This window comes from Antechinus flavipes, chromosome 3 (assembly GCF_016432865.1).
Source record: "Antechinus flavipes isolate AdamAnt ecotype Samford, QLD, Australia chromosome 3, AdamAnt_v2, whole genome shotgun sequence".
Taxonomy (NCBI): Eukaryota; Metazoa; Chordata; class Mammalia; order Dasyuromorphia; family Dasyuridae; genus Antechinus; species Antechinus flavipes.
The window spans coordinates 371,181,638-371,195,812 of NC_067400.1; the positions used below are offsets into that span (position 1 = coordinate 371,181,638).

Genomic DNA, 14,175 nt, shown 5'->3' on the forward strand with positions numbered 1-14,175 from the left:
TACTTTGTGATGTTTCAGTGCCTCAGGGTTATCATTTTAAACATCAATTATCATTGTAAAATACTGTAGATGTAGAAGATTGGCTGAATTATTCAGTACTTAACCTAAGATGTACTCTAGAAGTTGCTTTGTAAAAACTAAATCTCTGTTATCTGTTTGTTTATTATTTATCTCTTTCTCATAAAGTAGTTTGAAGGAAAAGTTCTAATTATTTGAACTTCCTGGTAGTTTGAATTCCAAATAAACTTTGCTAAATATAAAACTTAGGTGGGGCATGTCTGCATATGTGTTAGTGTGTGTCTGTGTGTACACAAAAACATATACATACACAAATAAATATATAAAACATATATTTAATTACTTGTGCTATTTCTTACTTACTTTAGCATTAATCCTGACAACCAGATTAAAGTTTATATTGTATTAAACTGAAAAACATATCTAGTATAGGAGGCTCCTCCTACTCAAGGTCTATAGGGTAGAGGAATACCCAACTATACATAATAAAAATGGAAATAGAACATCTCAAGGTAGAATTTAAAGGTAGCTGGCTGTTGCATATATTCTTTTTCTTTATCTTCCTTTCTCTCCTACTTCCTTTCTTCCTTACCAAGGGAGAGGAAGTAACTAGAAGCAAAGCCATTGGATTTCTTTGAAGGCTGGATTGGAGAATAGACAATCTTAAATTACGCAGATTGGGATGAGATCCACAGTCTTGAAAATGCATCCTCACATCCTAACTCAAGAAATAGGTATCAGAGTTAAATTTTAGGAGCAAACGCTGCCAGGACACTAGGCAAAATTGCAGAATAAGTAATTTTCCCCCCAACTATTCCTTCTCACTTTATCCTGTCTCATAGAAATCCAGATTCATGCTACTTTCCATTATTCAACTTCCCTAACTTAATGAGATCTACAATATCCTGAAGCATGCTTTAGTCCACTTATTCAACTTTTTTTTAGACATAACTGATGGTACAGAGAATAGAGTTCTAGACCTGGAGTCAGGAAAATCTGAGTTCAATTCTAGCCTCAGACACTTACTAGCACTTACCTTGGATGAGTCCTGCTATTTGTCTCAGTTTTTTCAACTATAAAATGAGGATAATAATTTAAGAATTGTTATGAAGATCAAATTAAATATTTATAAAAGTATTTATATTTTTCACACTGTTTTGCACAGTGCTTGACACATAATAGGTACTATATAGATGCTTATACCCTTTCTTTCCTTCCTTCTTAATCAATATTCCCTTCTTCCTCTTCTTCAACAAATAAAAATTCATTATTTGCTAAGAAAGATTAATTAAAATGAGTATCTCATTCATATTCTATCTATAACAACTTCTCATCTCAACAAACTAAAATTCCAGGGAGTAAAATACATAAAATTAACATTGTTTCCAACAGGCAGTCAGCCACCAACTTCATCTTCCCTGAAACAATTAATTACAAGCAGCTTTATACATCACCATTTCAGGAAGAAAAAAAAAAAGTATATATATATATATATATATATACATATATATATGTATATATGTATATATATATATATATATATATATATACTCTCTCTCCTCCATATATATATATATATATATGTGTGTGTGTGTGTGTGTGTGTGTGTGTGTGTGTGTGTGTGTATTTGGAGTAGAGACTCAAACATTGTGAAGTATCTTCTGTCCTTCCATTAAAACTCTATATATTCATTTTAAAAATAAGCTTTTTGCAGAATTGGAAAAATATATTTAACTATTCATCACATGCCTATAAAATTAAGGGGTTTTTAAACAAAATAATCCTAATGGAATAAAGTGAACTAATTCCTACCCTGTTCCCTCAGGAAATTAACATTTGGACATGGGTGGACATGTGCCAGGTATTGTTAGTTATTTTATAAATATTTTCTTATTTGATAAGTTTCCCTCATGTGAAGGGACAGTCAGTTTTGCATAGTTTCTAATATATTTTAGGTACTTATCATGGTCAAATTTTAATGATACAAAGATAATTTGATTTAAGTTATACAAATTGACTGCTTCTCTTTTATTTCCTCTCTGCTCAATCAATAAATAATTATTACATGTCAGCTTTGTGCAAATCCCTGTGTTCAGTGTTGGTCATGTAGAAAACATCCATTTTTCTTAAGTGTCACTGACCTTATGAAGTCTATAGTCTAGTAGAAAGAAAAGACACAAACATATTATGCCATAGTTCATTAACAATGCACCGAAGAGCCACAAAACAAAATGTTTTATGAGATCTGAGGTGAAAGTCCTTAGGATAATCATGGAAGACATCACAGAAGAGGTGATGAATAAGTTGTGGTTTAGGAATGCTTAGGAATTCAGCAAGTAAAAAGGGGATGAGAAAGTCATTTCCTATATAAAAAACAATAGGAGCAAATGAATGAAGACAAGAAAATACAAAGCATATTTTGTTTTGTTTTGTTTTGTTTTGTTTTTAGGGTGGGGACAGAGCAGAAAATAGCTCAAGCTTGGTCAGACAGAAAATACAGAAGGAAGGAATATAGATTAAAAGTGAAAATACTGGGTGATGCCAGATTGGAAAGAACTGAATATCAGGCAAAAAGCTCAGTATTTTTGTCTATATAGGCAATAGGGAACTACTGAAATTTGAGTGGTAAATGTTTAAAATTTCCAAATATGTGGGTATGAAGTGCTATTCTGTGGTGGTCATATGAAGAATGGATTTTAAAAGGGCAGAGTGTAGAATTTATTACAAAATTTTAGATATTACACAAAATAAGTCTACAATGTATTTCCTGGAAACTGGGCATTTGGCTAGACAATAGAATGTGTAGTGAGGAATTATATGACATGAAGTTTCAACAATGGAATGGTATAAAATTATAGAGGGCCTTGAATGCATATATGCAATTCAATTCAGCATATTTCATCGATAGCAATGAAAACAGAGGGAAAAATCAATATAAGAGATATTGGGAAAACAGAATCAAAAAGCACATGATAATTGATTGGATATGAAAAGTGACAGGGAATGGGACAAATACCAATGTGGCACTTAGTTAAGATATCCTATAGCCATTATAATGTCTAGTCTAAATCTCAGAAAATAAATTTGGTAATGAATATATGGATTTGAAAGTTATCTAGATAAGAGTTAACTACTAAAATCCTGAAAGAGGAAGAAAGGTCTGAAATAAAATTTGTTACCCACTGGGGTATCAGACCAGGCATTCTTGAGGTGATATTTCATCTAGGCTTTAAATGACAGATATAATACACCACTTAAGGATTGGTTGAAAGAATGTCAAGCCTGGATATGAGAAGATTTACTGGAATTATGATCCCTATCATGGCATTACTACAGAATGTATAAAACAGTTATGTGTCAATCTTCCAAGAAACACACAGAAATTATGTAAATACAGCTACAAACAACTATTTACAGATATCCAGACAGGCCTAAATAATTGAGTATTTGTTTTTCATGGGTGAGTAAAGGTAATATAATAAAAATGATGGTGCTACCTAAATAATTTACTTATTCAATGCCAATCAAACTACTAAAGGATAAATTTATTAAAAAAAATTTAATTCATATGGAGAAAAGATAAAGGATATCAAGAGAAATAATGAAAAGAAATGGGAACCAAGGAGCTGTACCAAATCTAAAACTGTATCACAAAGCAATAATTCTCAAAATAACTTGTTATTGGTTAAGATCAGTGGAATAGATTGGGTACATAATACACAGAAGCAAATATATTTAGTACCCTAGTATTCAATAAATACAAGACCTCAGTAATGAGATAAATTCTCACTATTTGACAAAACCTACTGGTAAATGTGGATACCAGTATAGAGGACATGATATTTAGACTAAATTTCAAATATACACATGACCTAGAAGTAAAAGGTCACATCATAAGTTAGAGAAGCATGAAAAAAACTTATCAGTTCTATAGATAGGAGAAAAGTGCATGGGGAAAAAAAAAGAAGAAATAAAGAAGACCATAAAAGATGAAATAGAAAATTTGGAATATTTAAAATGTTGATTATGTTAAATATTGCCATGTCAAAAAGAGATTAGAGTTGTCCTGCCTACCCTCAAAGAGCATGCATAGGATCAATGAATGAGTCACTGAGAAGAAAATTTAGGTTTGGTTTAAGAAAAAATTGATAATTATAGCTATCCAAAATGTTATGAACTATCTTATAAGACAGTTATAATGTCTATAGTAAAGATAGTGAGTTAGAGAGAACTCATAGAAATCTGTCTACCATGTAGAAAAATTTGTGATCACTAAAAGACTTTCTAGAAGAGTAAGCCTTTGAGATGCCTTCTAGTTTTAGTATTTGTGATTTCAGTAGTTGCTAGATGGCGCAGTTGAAAAAGTACTGTATACAAACTCAGAAAGTCTTGAGTTCAGATACAATCCTCAATACTTATTAGTTGTATGATCCTGGGAATACTTTTTTTTTTTTTTTTACTTCAATTCTCCATCTGAAAAAAATGGGAATATTTTTAATAGCACTTGCCTTAGGTTATTGTGAGAATAAAATGGTTATTGTGAGAATAAAATGAAATAATATTTGTAAAGAGTTTTACAAACTTTAAAGTACTAAAATATAAATGATAAAAAAAAGTAGTAGTAGTAGTTACTGTTGTTTTTATATTTAATTGCCAAAGGAGAAAATAGAGAGAAAAAGAAAAGAGAATTTTGAATATCAACTAAGGATCAGGAAGAGGGCAAAGAATCAGAAAAAGAAACAGAAAAGTTGTTAGAGAGGGATGAGAAGAATCTTTAAGAATATCGTATTTCCAAAGGTAATGAAAAGAGTGTATCCAATAAGACATAAATGGTTTAAGAGTATCCAAAGTGTCATAAGAGTAATGGAAAATGACAATTGAAAATTCACTGCGTTTGATGAAGAAGAAGTAACCTTAGGGAATAAACTTAGTTCAATTTGAATAATGCGTTGTTGAGGGAAAAACCCAAATGCTTAGGAAAATATCTGGAAAAGATCATTATAAAAAGGGGCAAGATACAATTGAATTCATCATATGGACCCTTTCAAAAAAGTGATTATCATTGAGAGATTATTAGAAATAAAGGAATGATCTGGAAACTACAGAGACAATAAAGAAATATACTCTTCTCCTGAAGAAATAGGAGAGTTTAGAGTAGCACTGAAGAGGAAGAGTGTTACTTAGAAACAGGATGAGAGTGATGGTTGAGATGATATGTCTATATCCCTTACACCAAAGGTGCTGAAACTAGATAACTAGATTTAGAAGATCAATATATCAGAAAGTAGATGAGTACTAGCAAGCTATGTTAATATAACGTGACTAAGAAGAGAAGTGAAGGATCGTAGATTTAAAGGTGGCAAGAACATCAGAAGCAATTTAGTCTAATCTGTTTATTTCACAGATGAGGAAATTGAGTCCAGGTCACTCAGGTAAAAAGTAGCAGAGCTGGGATTTGTATTCAAGTCTTCTGACACCAAAGGAAATACTTTTTCCACTGTAACAGATTCTCCAAGTCTATACCATCCTAAGGTTTATTGATGCAATAATAGTAGTGGTGGTTGTTATTGTTGTAACAGCAGCAGAAGAAGCAGTAGTAGTAGTACTAGTATCTATTAATTAATTTCAAAAACCCTTTATGAATTCAGAAGAAATCATTTTGAAAAGCATGTGGAGAATGTCTCTCAGAGTAAATGATGATAACATAGTCACATTATTTGAACATTTAACTGCCTCTATTGAGTGGTTTTCCTCATGGGTTTGATTCATTGGAATCTAACTGACAAAGTTCCCATTACTGAGTGCTCTTTTTACCATTTATCAAAAATATGTAGCAGAGGTGAGAGAGAATAAAGCCAATTTGTAATCTAAGAGATTTAACCTGGTTGTGCTGATATGTTTAAAGATGAGCAACCTAAATCGTTTGAAAGTTTTAAAGCATAAAGATTAGAAACCAGCATTCCTAGTTAAATTCTAATTCATTATGTAAACAACATGATTCATAAGTGCAGTCATGTGAAAGGCCTATTTGTTTTTCTCACCAAAAGATTCTTACAAAGAAAAATTGCAGAAAATGGATTTTTTCCAACTTATGTGTTGCCTGCCTGCCTTGGTAAGAATGCTGAAATGATAGAATGAAGATACAATAATAGTAGTAGCCAAAGCCATGTTAATTTGCAAGGGATTCCAAAGACTTCATACCCCTAGCAAGACAATTTTCTAAATAAATACTTTTAGGAGATTAGATGGATATTCAGATCCCTGGGAAACTAGGCTTGCTCCCTTAGGTGAAGTGCTATAAGAATGGGGAAACAGAATGATGGAGATGATTCCTAATAAGTTTTCTTTGCTCTATATGGTATTACTATTCCTGGACTCCTGCAAGATCTTGCGTTTGTAGGAGAAAGGCACAATTGCCACTTGATTCCTATATCAGTCTCCTTGTTTGTTAGAAAGTCAAAATTATCTACATGTCTAAATATACTTTAATTTTTTCATTGCTTACCAACTGAGCTCTCTGACCATATGAAAATTCCAGATGGGTAGCACTTCATTCAAAGTCCACTTATTAACTGTCTACTTTATGCAGGAAATACTCTCTCATGGTGTGGCAGTAATCCTAGGTTCTTGAAATAATGACAGCAAAGACATTTTGGCAGGTCCTGCCAAGCAGCAAAGAAAAGTTTAGTACCTAACTGTATGCCTGTTGCTCAAGGAGCAGTCCTGCTAAGTTGAGAGAAGTTTCTCATCAGAATATGGAATATATACAGGATGTTGCCTCCATTGACTAAAGTGTTTGTCTTTGCAAAATTCCAAACTAGACAATGGGATGGGAGATGCTACGAAGAAACATAAACCATGATTCCTGACAATCACTCTAGTTACATAGATATATAAAATAAGTTCTTTTGTCCTTAAATAGCTTACAACTTATTTGGTTTGATAGGACTATATCTGTAGCTTTATCTCTCTATATAAACATATGACATTCTAAAGGAATAGTTTGGGGGGAAAAGTTACAAAAGTTAAGAGGAAAGAAATTTTGTGGATTAGCATAGGTAAACATAAATTATCTTGGAAGTTAACTTTAAACTGTGCTTTGAAAGAGGGATAAGGCTAAAGGGCTGAGGGTGGAGTGGCAGGAAGAAAAAATCTAGCTAACTTGCTATAAAGTCAACCCATTAGAATTCTTTCTTGGGCGTATTGATTTAGATAGCTAGAATTATAGGGCTTGGGGGCATCTAATTAAAACCCTCACTTTATCAATGCCCTGTGACCTAGAACATTAAATGACTTGTTTAAGGTCATTAAGAGGATAAACTTGAGAGAGAGGATTTGAACTTAGGATCTCTGACTCCAGAGATTGCTCAGTATAATGCTACTTCTTTGTTTCAAATATTCTCAAATTATATCAGTGAAATCAAAACTATAAATTAATTGAAGCATGCTAATTGCTTATATGTAAAGTACTGAAAATGCTTATGGATATTATAATTAATATTTTTACCGCTTAACAAATTCAGCTTAATTATATAAAAATGTATTAAGTGACTACTCTGTCCAAGTTACTGGGGATACTAAGCAATTCCTGCCCCTAAAGATGTTACATTCTACTGGAAGGCCAGCTTATCTCTCTTGGATTAATGAGAAAAGTAATAAGAACAAGTATGTATTTAGAATTGATTGTGTGACATGGGAGACACTGGCATTGGACTGCCCAGCATGGCAAGCCCTCATCAGAAAAGGTGCTGTGCTCTGTGAGCAAAGCAGAATTGAATTAGATCAGAAGAAACACAAGATGCATAAAGTTAGATAGGCTGTTCCAAATGTTCATAGGGATTATTTGCGTCTGACCTGTGACAGTGCATTCCAAGCTCTTCTTGGTCTGATCAGTCATTGTTAGACATACGGTTAACTCAAGTCTAACAAATGTCATTTTTAGTCTTCTTTAAGAATGAAGGACAACAAACAAACAACCAATTCTCTCTTGAAAAAATGATTTTTCAATAAGCACACAAAGGTTATTTATGAGCCTAGAGAGGTCAATGCCCAAATATTTATCGTTTTTTAACATTTTCATAAGGTATTTTGCTACTTAAACTTTCACAGAAAAAGTCAGTAATCAAAATAAATATCTTTAACTTTTTCCATTTCCTGCTTTTCAGAATTGCTGATAGTTTTGTATAAGTGGAGATTAAGTTATAGGAACCTAAACTCTAGGGTCTTTCTATCTTTATTCTTGTATTTTGATGCCAATATTAACCTTTTTTTCCAACTAGAGAGTGGTCAGAATGACTTCAGGCAGATAATTCTGGTGGCACATCAGAAGTGACACATTTTCTAAATGTTAAAATAGACCCGATTTCCTTTTTTTCATGATATTATTTAGTGCTTTTCAAAGTATTGTTGATATATAGTCATGAATTTTCTCAGTTTATAAGCCTATGGCTACTATTCAAAACCTGAGCCACATTTTTTTTTAATATTATTGCTTATAACTACCTTCACATTATTGAAATTACCACGCATCAAAGCATATGTTCACTTGGTTTGGATCATTTCATCCTCCTAAAACTGTCTCTACTTCCTGATTATCTAAAACATTTAAGTGAATAAGCTGCAGTTATTTTCATGGTGGTCTTTTTGCTCGTGTTCACCAAGATCACTTCTAGAGATAAAAAGATGCTGCGTGTAGCTATTGAGTAAGAAAAAAACAACTCAGCAACCTCCTTCATCTCTCCAAGAAGACCCTTTGAGATATCATTGCAGTTAGCTCCCATTTTCTTTTGCCTTTTGATATAACTATTATGAAGATAAAAACGTGATTTAGTTCTTCTAAAACTGATCATTAAAAGAGTTCACATTGAAAGTACTAACAGTCTATGTTGCTGCATATATTAAGTACTTTCTTCAAGCAATGTGGTAAAATATTACTGGTAGTAAACATTTAAAAAACAAATAAGATCCCTCTCTCTCTCTCTCTCTCTCTTTTTCTCTGTGTGTGTGTGTGTGTGTGTGTGTGTGTGTGTGTGTGTGTCTACCTAGAAGGAATCTTATTGAAATTTGTTGCTATCGGTTTACAAATGGCAGAGTTAAAGCCCAGAGCAAATGTGATTTATCTTATCAGCCTCACATAATTTGTAACTGAATTTTCATTTCCTGGCTCTTGGATTAAGGTTCTATCCTCTGTTTAGAAATTTTAAATTGTACAACTAAAAGGAACTTCAGAAGTCATTTGGTCTAATTTTCTTATGTTCCATATTACATGAATGAGTTGGGATCTTTGTATGACTACATTAGGCAGTACTGAATTAAATAAATAAGAACAATTTATGTACAAAATGGAGATTCCATAGGGATATAGATATGGAAATAGAATCAAATTATAGAACACAGGCATGGATTTTACTGAAGCTCATCTTTGTTTCTTTCATAGATCAGATTTTTGGCTCTCATCTGCACAAGGTGTGTGAACGTGAAAATTCCACAGTACCTTGGTTTGTAAAGCAATGCATTGAGGCTGTTGAAAAAAGAGGTGAGTAACTGAATATGTAGTAGTTTTCACCCCCGTTCTTGCAGCCGCCTTTACAACTGATGCTCTAAGCTAACAGATCTACTTGATTTGCCTGGGAAGTCATGCAATTAAAATTCAACTTTTTGAGAGTCTTTTTTTTTTTACTGGATGAAGTTTCATATTGGGTTTAGTTTGTTTTTACAATGGGGACATTAGTAATTCTCGCTAATGTTCATTTTTTTAATATTTTGTCTGTTTGACATACTGTTGAATCAATTGCAAACTTCTTGTTTTCAAGCCAATGCTAAAACATTCATAAAATGTCAGCAATCATAGTACTAGAACCCTCATAATATTCATGCTAAGATCCCTGGTAGATATTGTGCCAGGACATTTTTTGGTAAGTCCCCAACATTACCCAACTAAAGCAAATACCACCCAAACTTGCAAACAGTGATATTCTCTCTTGCACATGTTTCTTTGCCATTTAGCACATGGCTAACTATTTTCCTAGAATGATTAATACTCGTACCTTCAGTGGAATGATGACCTTTGATTCTCTTGTTCAAAATTTTGTTTGTCACCTGGAATCATTACATCACAATGAAGAAAGAGCAGAATAAAATTGACTCAAATATTTCTGTTCTAGCGTATCTGTGGTTTGTTCAGTTGTATATGTATGGTTTTTTTTTTCCTACTTTGACTCCACTCATCGAAGGTCATTTTAACTGAGAGATACATATACTAGATGCAGAATCTTAAAAAATGTATTGTATAAAAATATGAAGCTTCATCACCATCTGTTACAAGTTTACAACATATTCCCAGGATCTAGGGGAATATATATCATGTAAAAGATTGAGGTGTTTTCAGAAAAAGGATTGGTGAACCTATTCCCATTTTCAGCTTCCAGTCTCAAAACAATAGAATCAAGGGGGGAAATCTTTGTCAAGTTATCTTCCAAGAAAAGAGCCATTTTAATTCTCTTGATGTTACCTGGCTTTATTATAGAAGCATAATAAAAACGGCCTGCAATTTCCAACTCCTGGAAATTCACACTTTAATTATATAGTAAGGACCACCTTGGGACTCTGCTATTCCCAGATCAGTAGGGAATGAGAGAATAACAAAAAGGGGAGTAATAGATAGGAAAAAAAAAAAGAGAAAGTTGCTTTAGGGAAGAGAAAAACAACACATCATAGAGAAAAGCAGAGATCAGGAAAAGCAGATTAAAAAAAAGTGAATTAAAGGACGAATGAAGCAATCAACAAGGGATAAAGATGCTCAGAGCTTAGAAGAAAAAGTATGGTTTATGAAATTTTGATACCTTTACGTTTGATTTATAATAGATTATATTTAGGTGTGCATAGTATTTAACATTGATTATAAGTCAAAAACACAAAGAAACCAATTTCTTACTTAATTGATAATTTGGTCAGTAGAATCATTAAAGTGGCCCCCAAATCAGAATTCTAATTTTCTTCATTTTTCAAAATTCACTGTCAGCATTATATTGTCCTGACCCCCAAAATTAGATAGGAATTTCAGAGAAGTCCTACATCATTCACAGTAATACATATCTATAGGATATGTCACAGAATCTTTAGCTTTCTTCAAGACCCAGCTCACGTATTATCTACTATATCAAGTTTTTCCTGGCCCTCTCCTCTTGAGATTACTTTTTTATTACTTCATATGTGCTTTGTTTTTACATACATGCATGCTATATCATCCCAGAAAAATGTAAGCTACTTGAAAGGGCAGAGTTTGTTGCTATTGTTATTTGTCTTTGTATGCCCACTGCCTAATACATTACATTAAGTACTCAGAATACTTGTTGAATTGAATTGGATTCACTTCTAAGTAATACAAGTATATTCATTTGTCTACATAAATGTTCACTTCCTGTCCATGAGAGCAAATAATCAATTCTATATGCAGCCATAGTGTCATATTTTGGAAAGAGAAGACAATGGGTTAAGAAGTCTTAGGAGCAAGGACTTCGTGACTGGACAACATATAAAGGATTTTATTTGATTATCTGCATGCAATATTAAAATTAATTCATAAATCCAAAGCAGTTCAGAAGACAAAGTTTAAAATAATGCCCGTGGATGTAAATTTTAACTATGTGAATACAAAACATTAGATACATCAATGCATTGAGAGAACATTATTTCAATCTGGTTAAAAAGCTATATGAAAATGTTAAGTAAAAATCAAACTTAGGGGGCACAAGATAAACCTCATATCACAATATTTGCATGCAGGTTTTTTATTATATTTTCCTATGATAATTTTGTTGGATTAATATTCTTACTTTTATACTCCAACTCTATTTACTCAAAGTGTTGGTTTTTTACTAAATTCTGGCACCAACTATCTCAGGACAGCAATAATTTATGTGAAGCTAAGTCCAATGTTTATGCAGGCTTCTGATGACATTTTATACTAGGGTTGGTATTAGGAAGTAGCATAGGAAAGTGCCAAGTCTCTCGGCATGGCTGAGACTCAACATATCTGAAACCCTCCTCCTAATGGCCAGATATTCCTCCAGCCAAAATACTCCGCTGCAGAGTCATGGGAAATACTTATGTACCAATTATGGGAAAGGCACATTTAATGAAAACTGTATGTTTACTTTCATAGTCTTACTGAGATGGCCTAAATACTTAGTGCAGCTGGCACATAGAGTGTTATGGAAAAAAAAAATTTTTTTATTAAATTTTTTGAAAAATCTTTTCTTCTTCTTAAAAGAAAATTATCTGTATTTTCTAACTGCACTAAGAAATGCTACTTATATGCTTGATTTAAAATAAAACATTATCAGGAAAAAAGATCTCACCAGCTTAATTTTTTGTTTTACCTGCTTGATCTAGACAGAAGCAAATTGTTCATGCTTCCGTAACCTTTATACAGAAATCGTATCCATCATTTGCTCCAAGACGCATTCCGAATTCATTGCTGGTTAGAAGGTATTAGTTACATTTTTAATTTAGCCTAGAAGGAAATGTCTTAGTGAGCCGAATGTAAACCAATTTAGTGGATAACTCCTTTGCTGTGTTTCTTATCATGACTGTGTTCCATCTACCTCTAAGCCCCCACAATATTCTTCTGTACTCTACCATCTATTACCATTTGAATTCAGTTCTTTTCTGCTACTTCTGATATTGCTCACTACTTGGCCTAAGAAACTTATGTAAAATTTGGATGGCAAAACCAAAAAGAAAGAGATTAATTTGTAAAGACATGCTCTGTCTTTACTTCTTTGCTATCTTTTGCTTTTTCCATGCCTGAATTCATTATGTGGCTTCTAAATTGACCTAATTTTCAGTCAAGGTCTTTTCCTTTTACCAACTGATTTCTACAGAATCTATTTTTGTCATTGCAAACTCTATCCTGTGTGTTGGTTTGCGCGCACATGAACATTTATGTGTTTAATACAGCCAAAACCATTGCAACATTGGATGAAATCTGTATTGATTAAATGGCGGTGATGATGGAATGGAAAGAGGGGGAGAAGTAGAGATCACATGTAACACCATCTGAAAATCTGTGAAAATTTTTTTGTATAAATTGTAGGTATAGTGCTATACTGGCATAAGAGGGTACAAAAAGAATATCAATTAAAAAATGTTTGTTCTGCTTCCCTCAAGATAAAAACCAAGTTAACTTAAGCCAAATGAAATATACCATGAAAAATGTGGTGCATTTTATTTGAGCCACAGGAAAAAGAATTAACAAACAGTTATGTTAACAAAGATGGTGATAGCTTACCTTTAACGAAGCTTTGTAATTTGGATACAGAGCAAAAATGGACAAAGTCTTAGATTTCCAATCATTCCTGCTTTAAAAGTAAAGGAAACTCATATGTCCCAAGAATAGAAAGATAAACTCTAGATGGTAGAAAAATTATTATGTTCCTGGATTTGTGATATGGCCATAGGGATGATTTTAAATTCTAATTTTCTTCAAGGCATTTCTCAGATTATTTATTTGTTCCATAAATTGGAAGCATTTAAAGCAAGAAAATGTAAAAGTCACTTTAAAAGGTAGGAGATGATCTCGCTTTTAAACAAAACTATTATCTTAATAGCTTGCCATGTAAAAAGTTCAAAAACAAGAGATGTTGTTTTTATAGTGATGCAATATACTAACTGTATATTGCACTTCTTCTCTGAACATGATTTTTGTGCTTTTAAGATATTTTAAGTTTGTAATGGAATGATATGAGTTGGCCAATGAAATTTAATTTTGTTTAGTTTGGCATTCAGTTATCGAAATATGGTTTTACAATTCTTTTCTCCTTCCAATTTAAAACCCAGGTTAATTTGTCCCTAATCATCTAAACAATGCAACATGTGACATAACATTGTCAATTTTGATGATTACAGGTATAGGCTGCTTTGCTGAATGGCTCTGCAGTTGTTAACAACAAGTTTGTCCTTTCTTTCCTTTTTTAAAAATTCCCCTGGAACACAAAATGCTGTGACAGGAATGATATACAAAATTACATATTTGACTTGGTGCCTAAAAGCCACCCTGGGATCCATAACCTTCCTTAAAGATTTAAGAAAGACCTTTAGTCCACTTCTGAGAAGGTCCTTAGCTCAGAAAACTTTATCTCTCAACTTTACTTCTTA

At 32.7% G+C, this 14,175-nt stretch overlaps 1 protein-coding gene across 1 annotated transcript in view; it reads left to right on the forward strand.

Moving 5' to 3' along the window:
- ARHGAP15 (Rho GTPase activating protein 15) overlaps positions 1 to 14,175 on the forward strand; it is an 844,282-nt gene that overhangs the window by 504,727 nt on the left and 325,380 nt on the right. Inside the window, exon 10 of the mRNA XM_051985817.1 lies at positions 9,455 to 9,553. Coding sequence (XP_051841777.1) covers positions 9,455 to 9,553 — 99 coding nt within the window. The remainder of the gene's footprint in view (positions 1 to 9,454; positions 9,554 to 14,175) is intronic.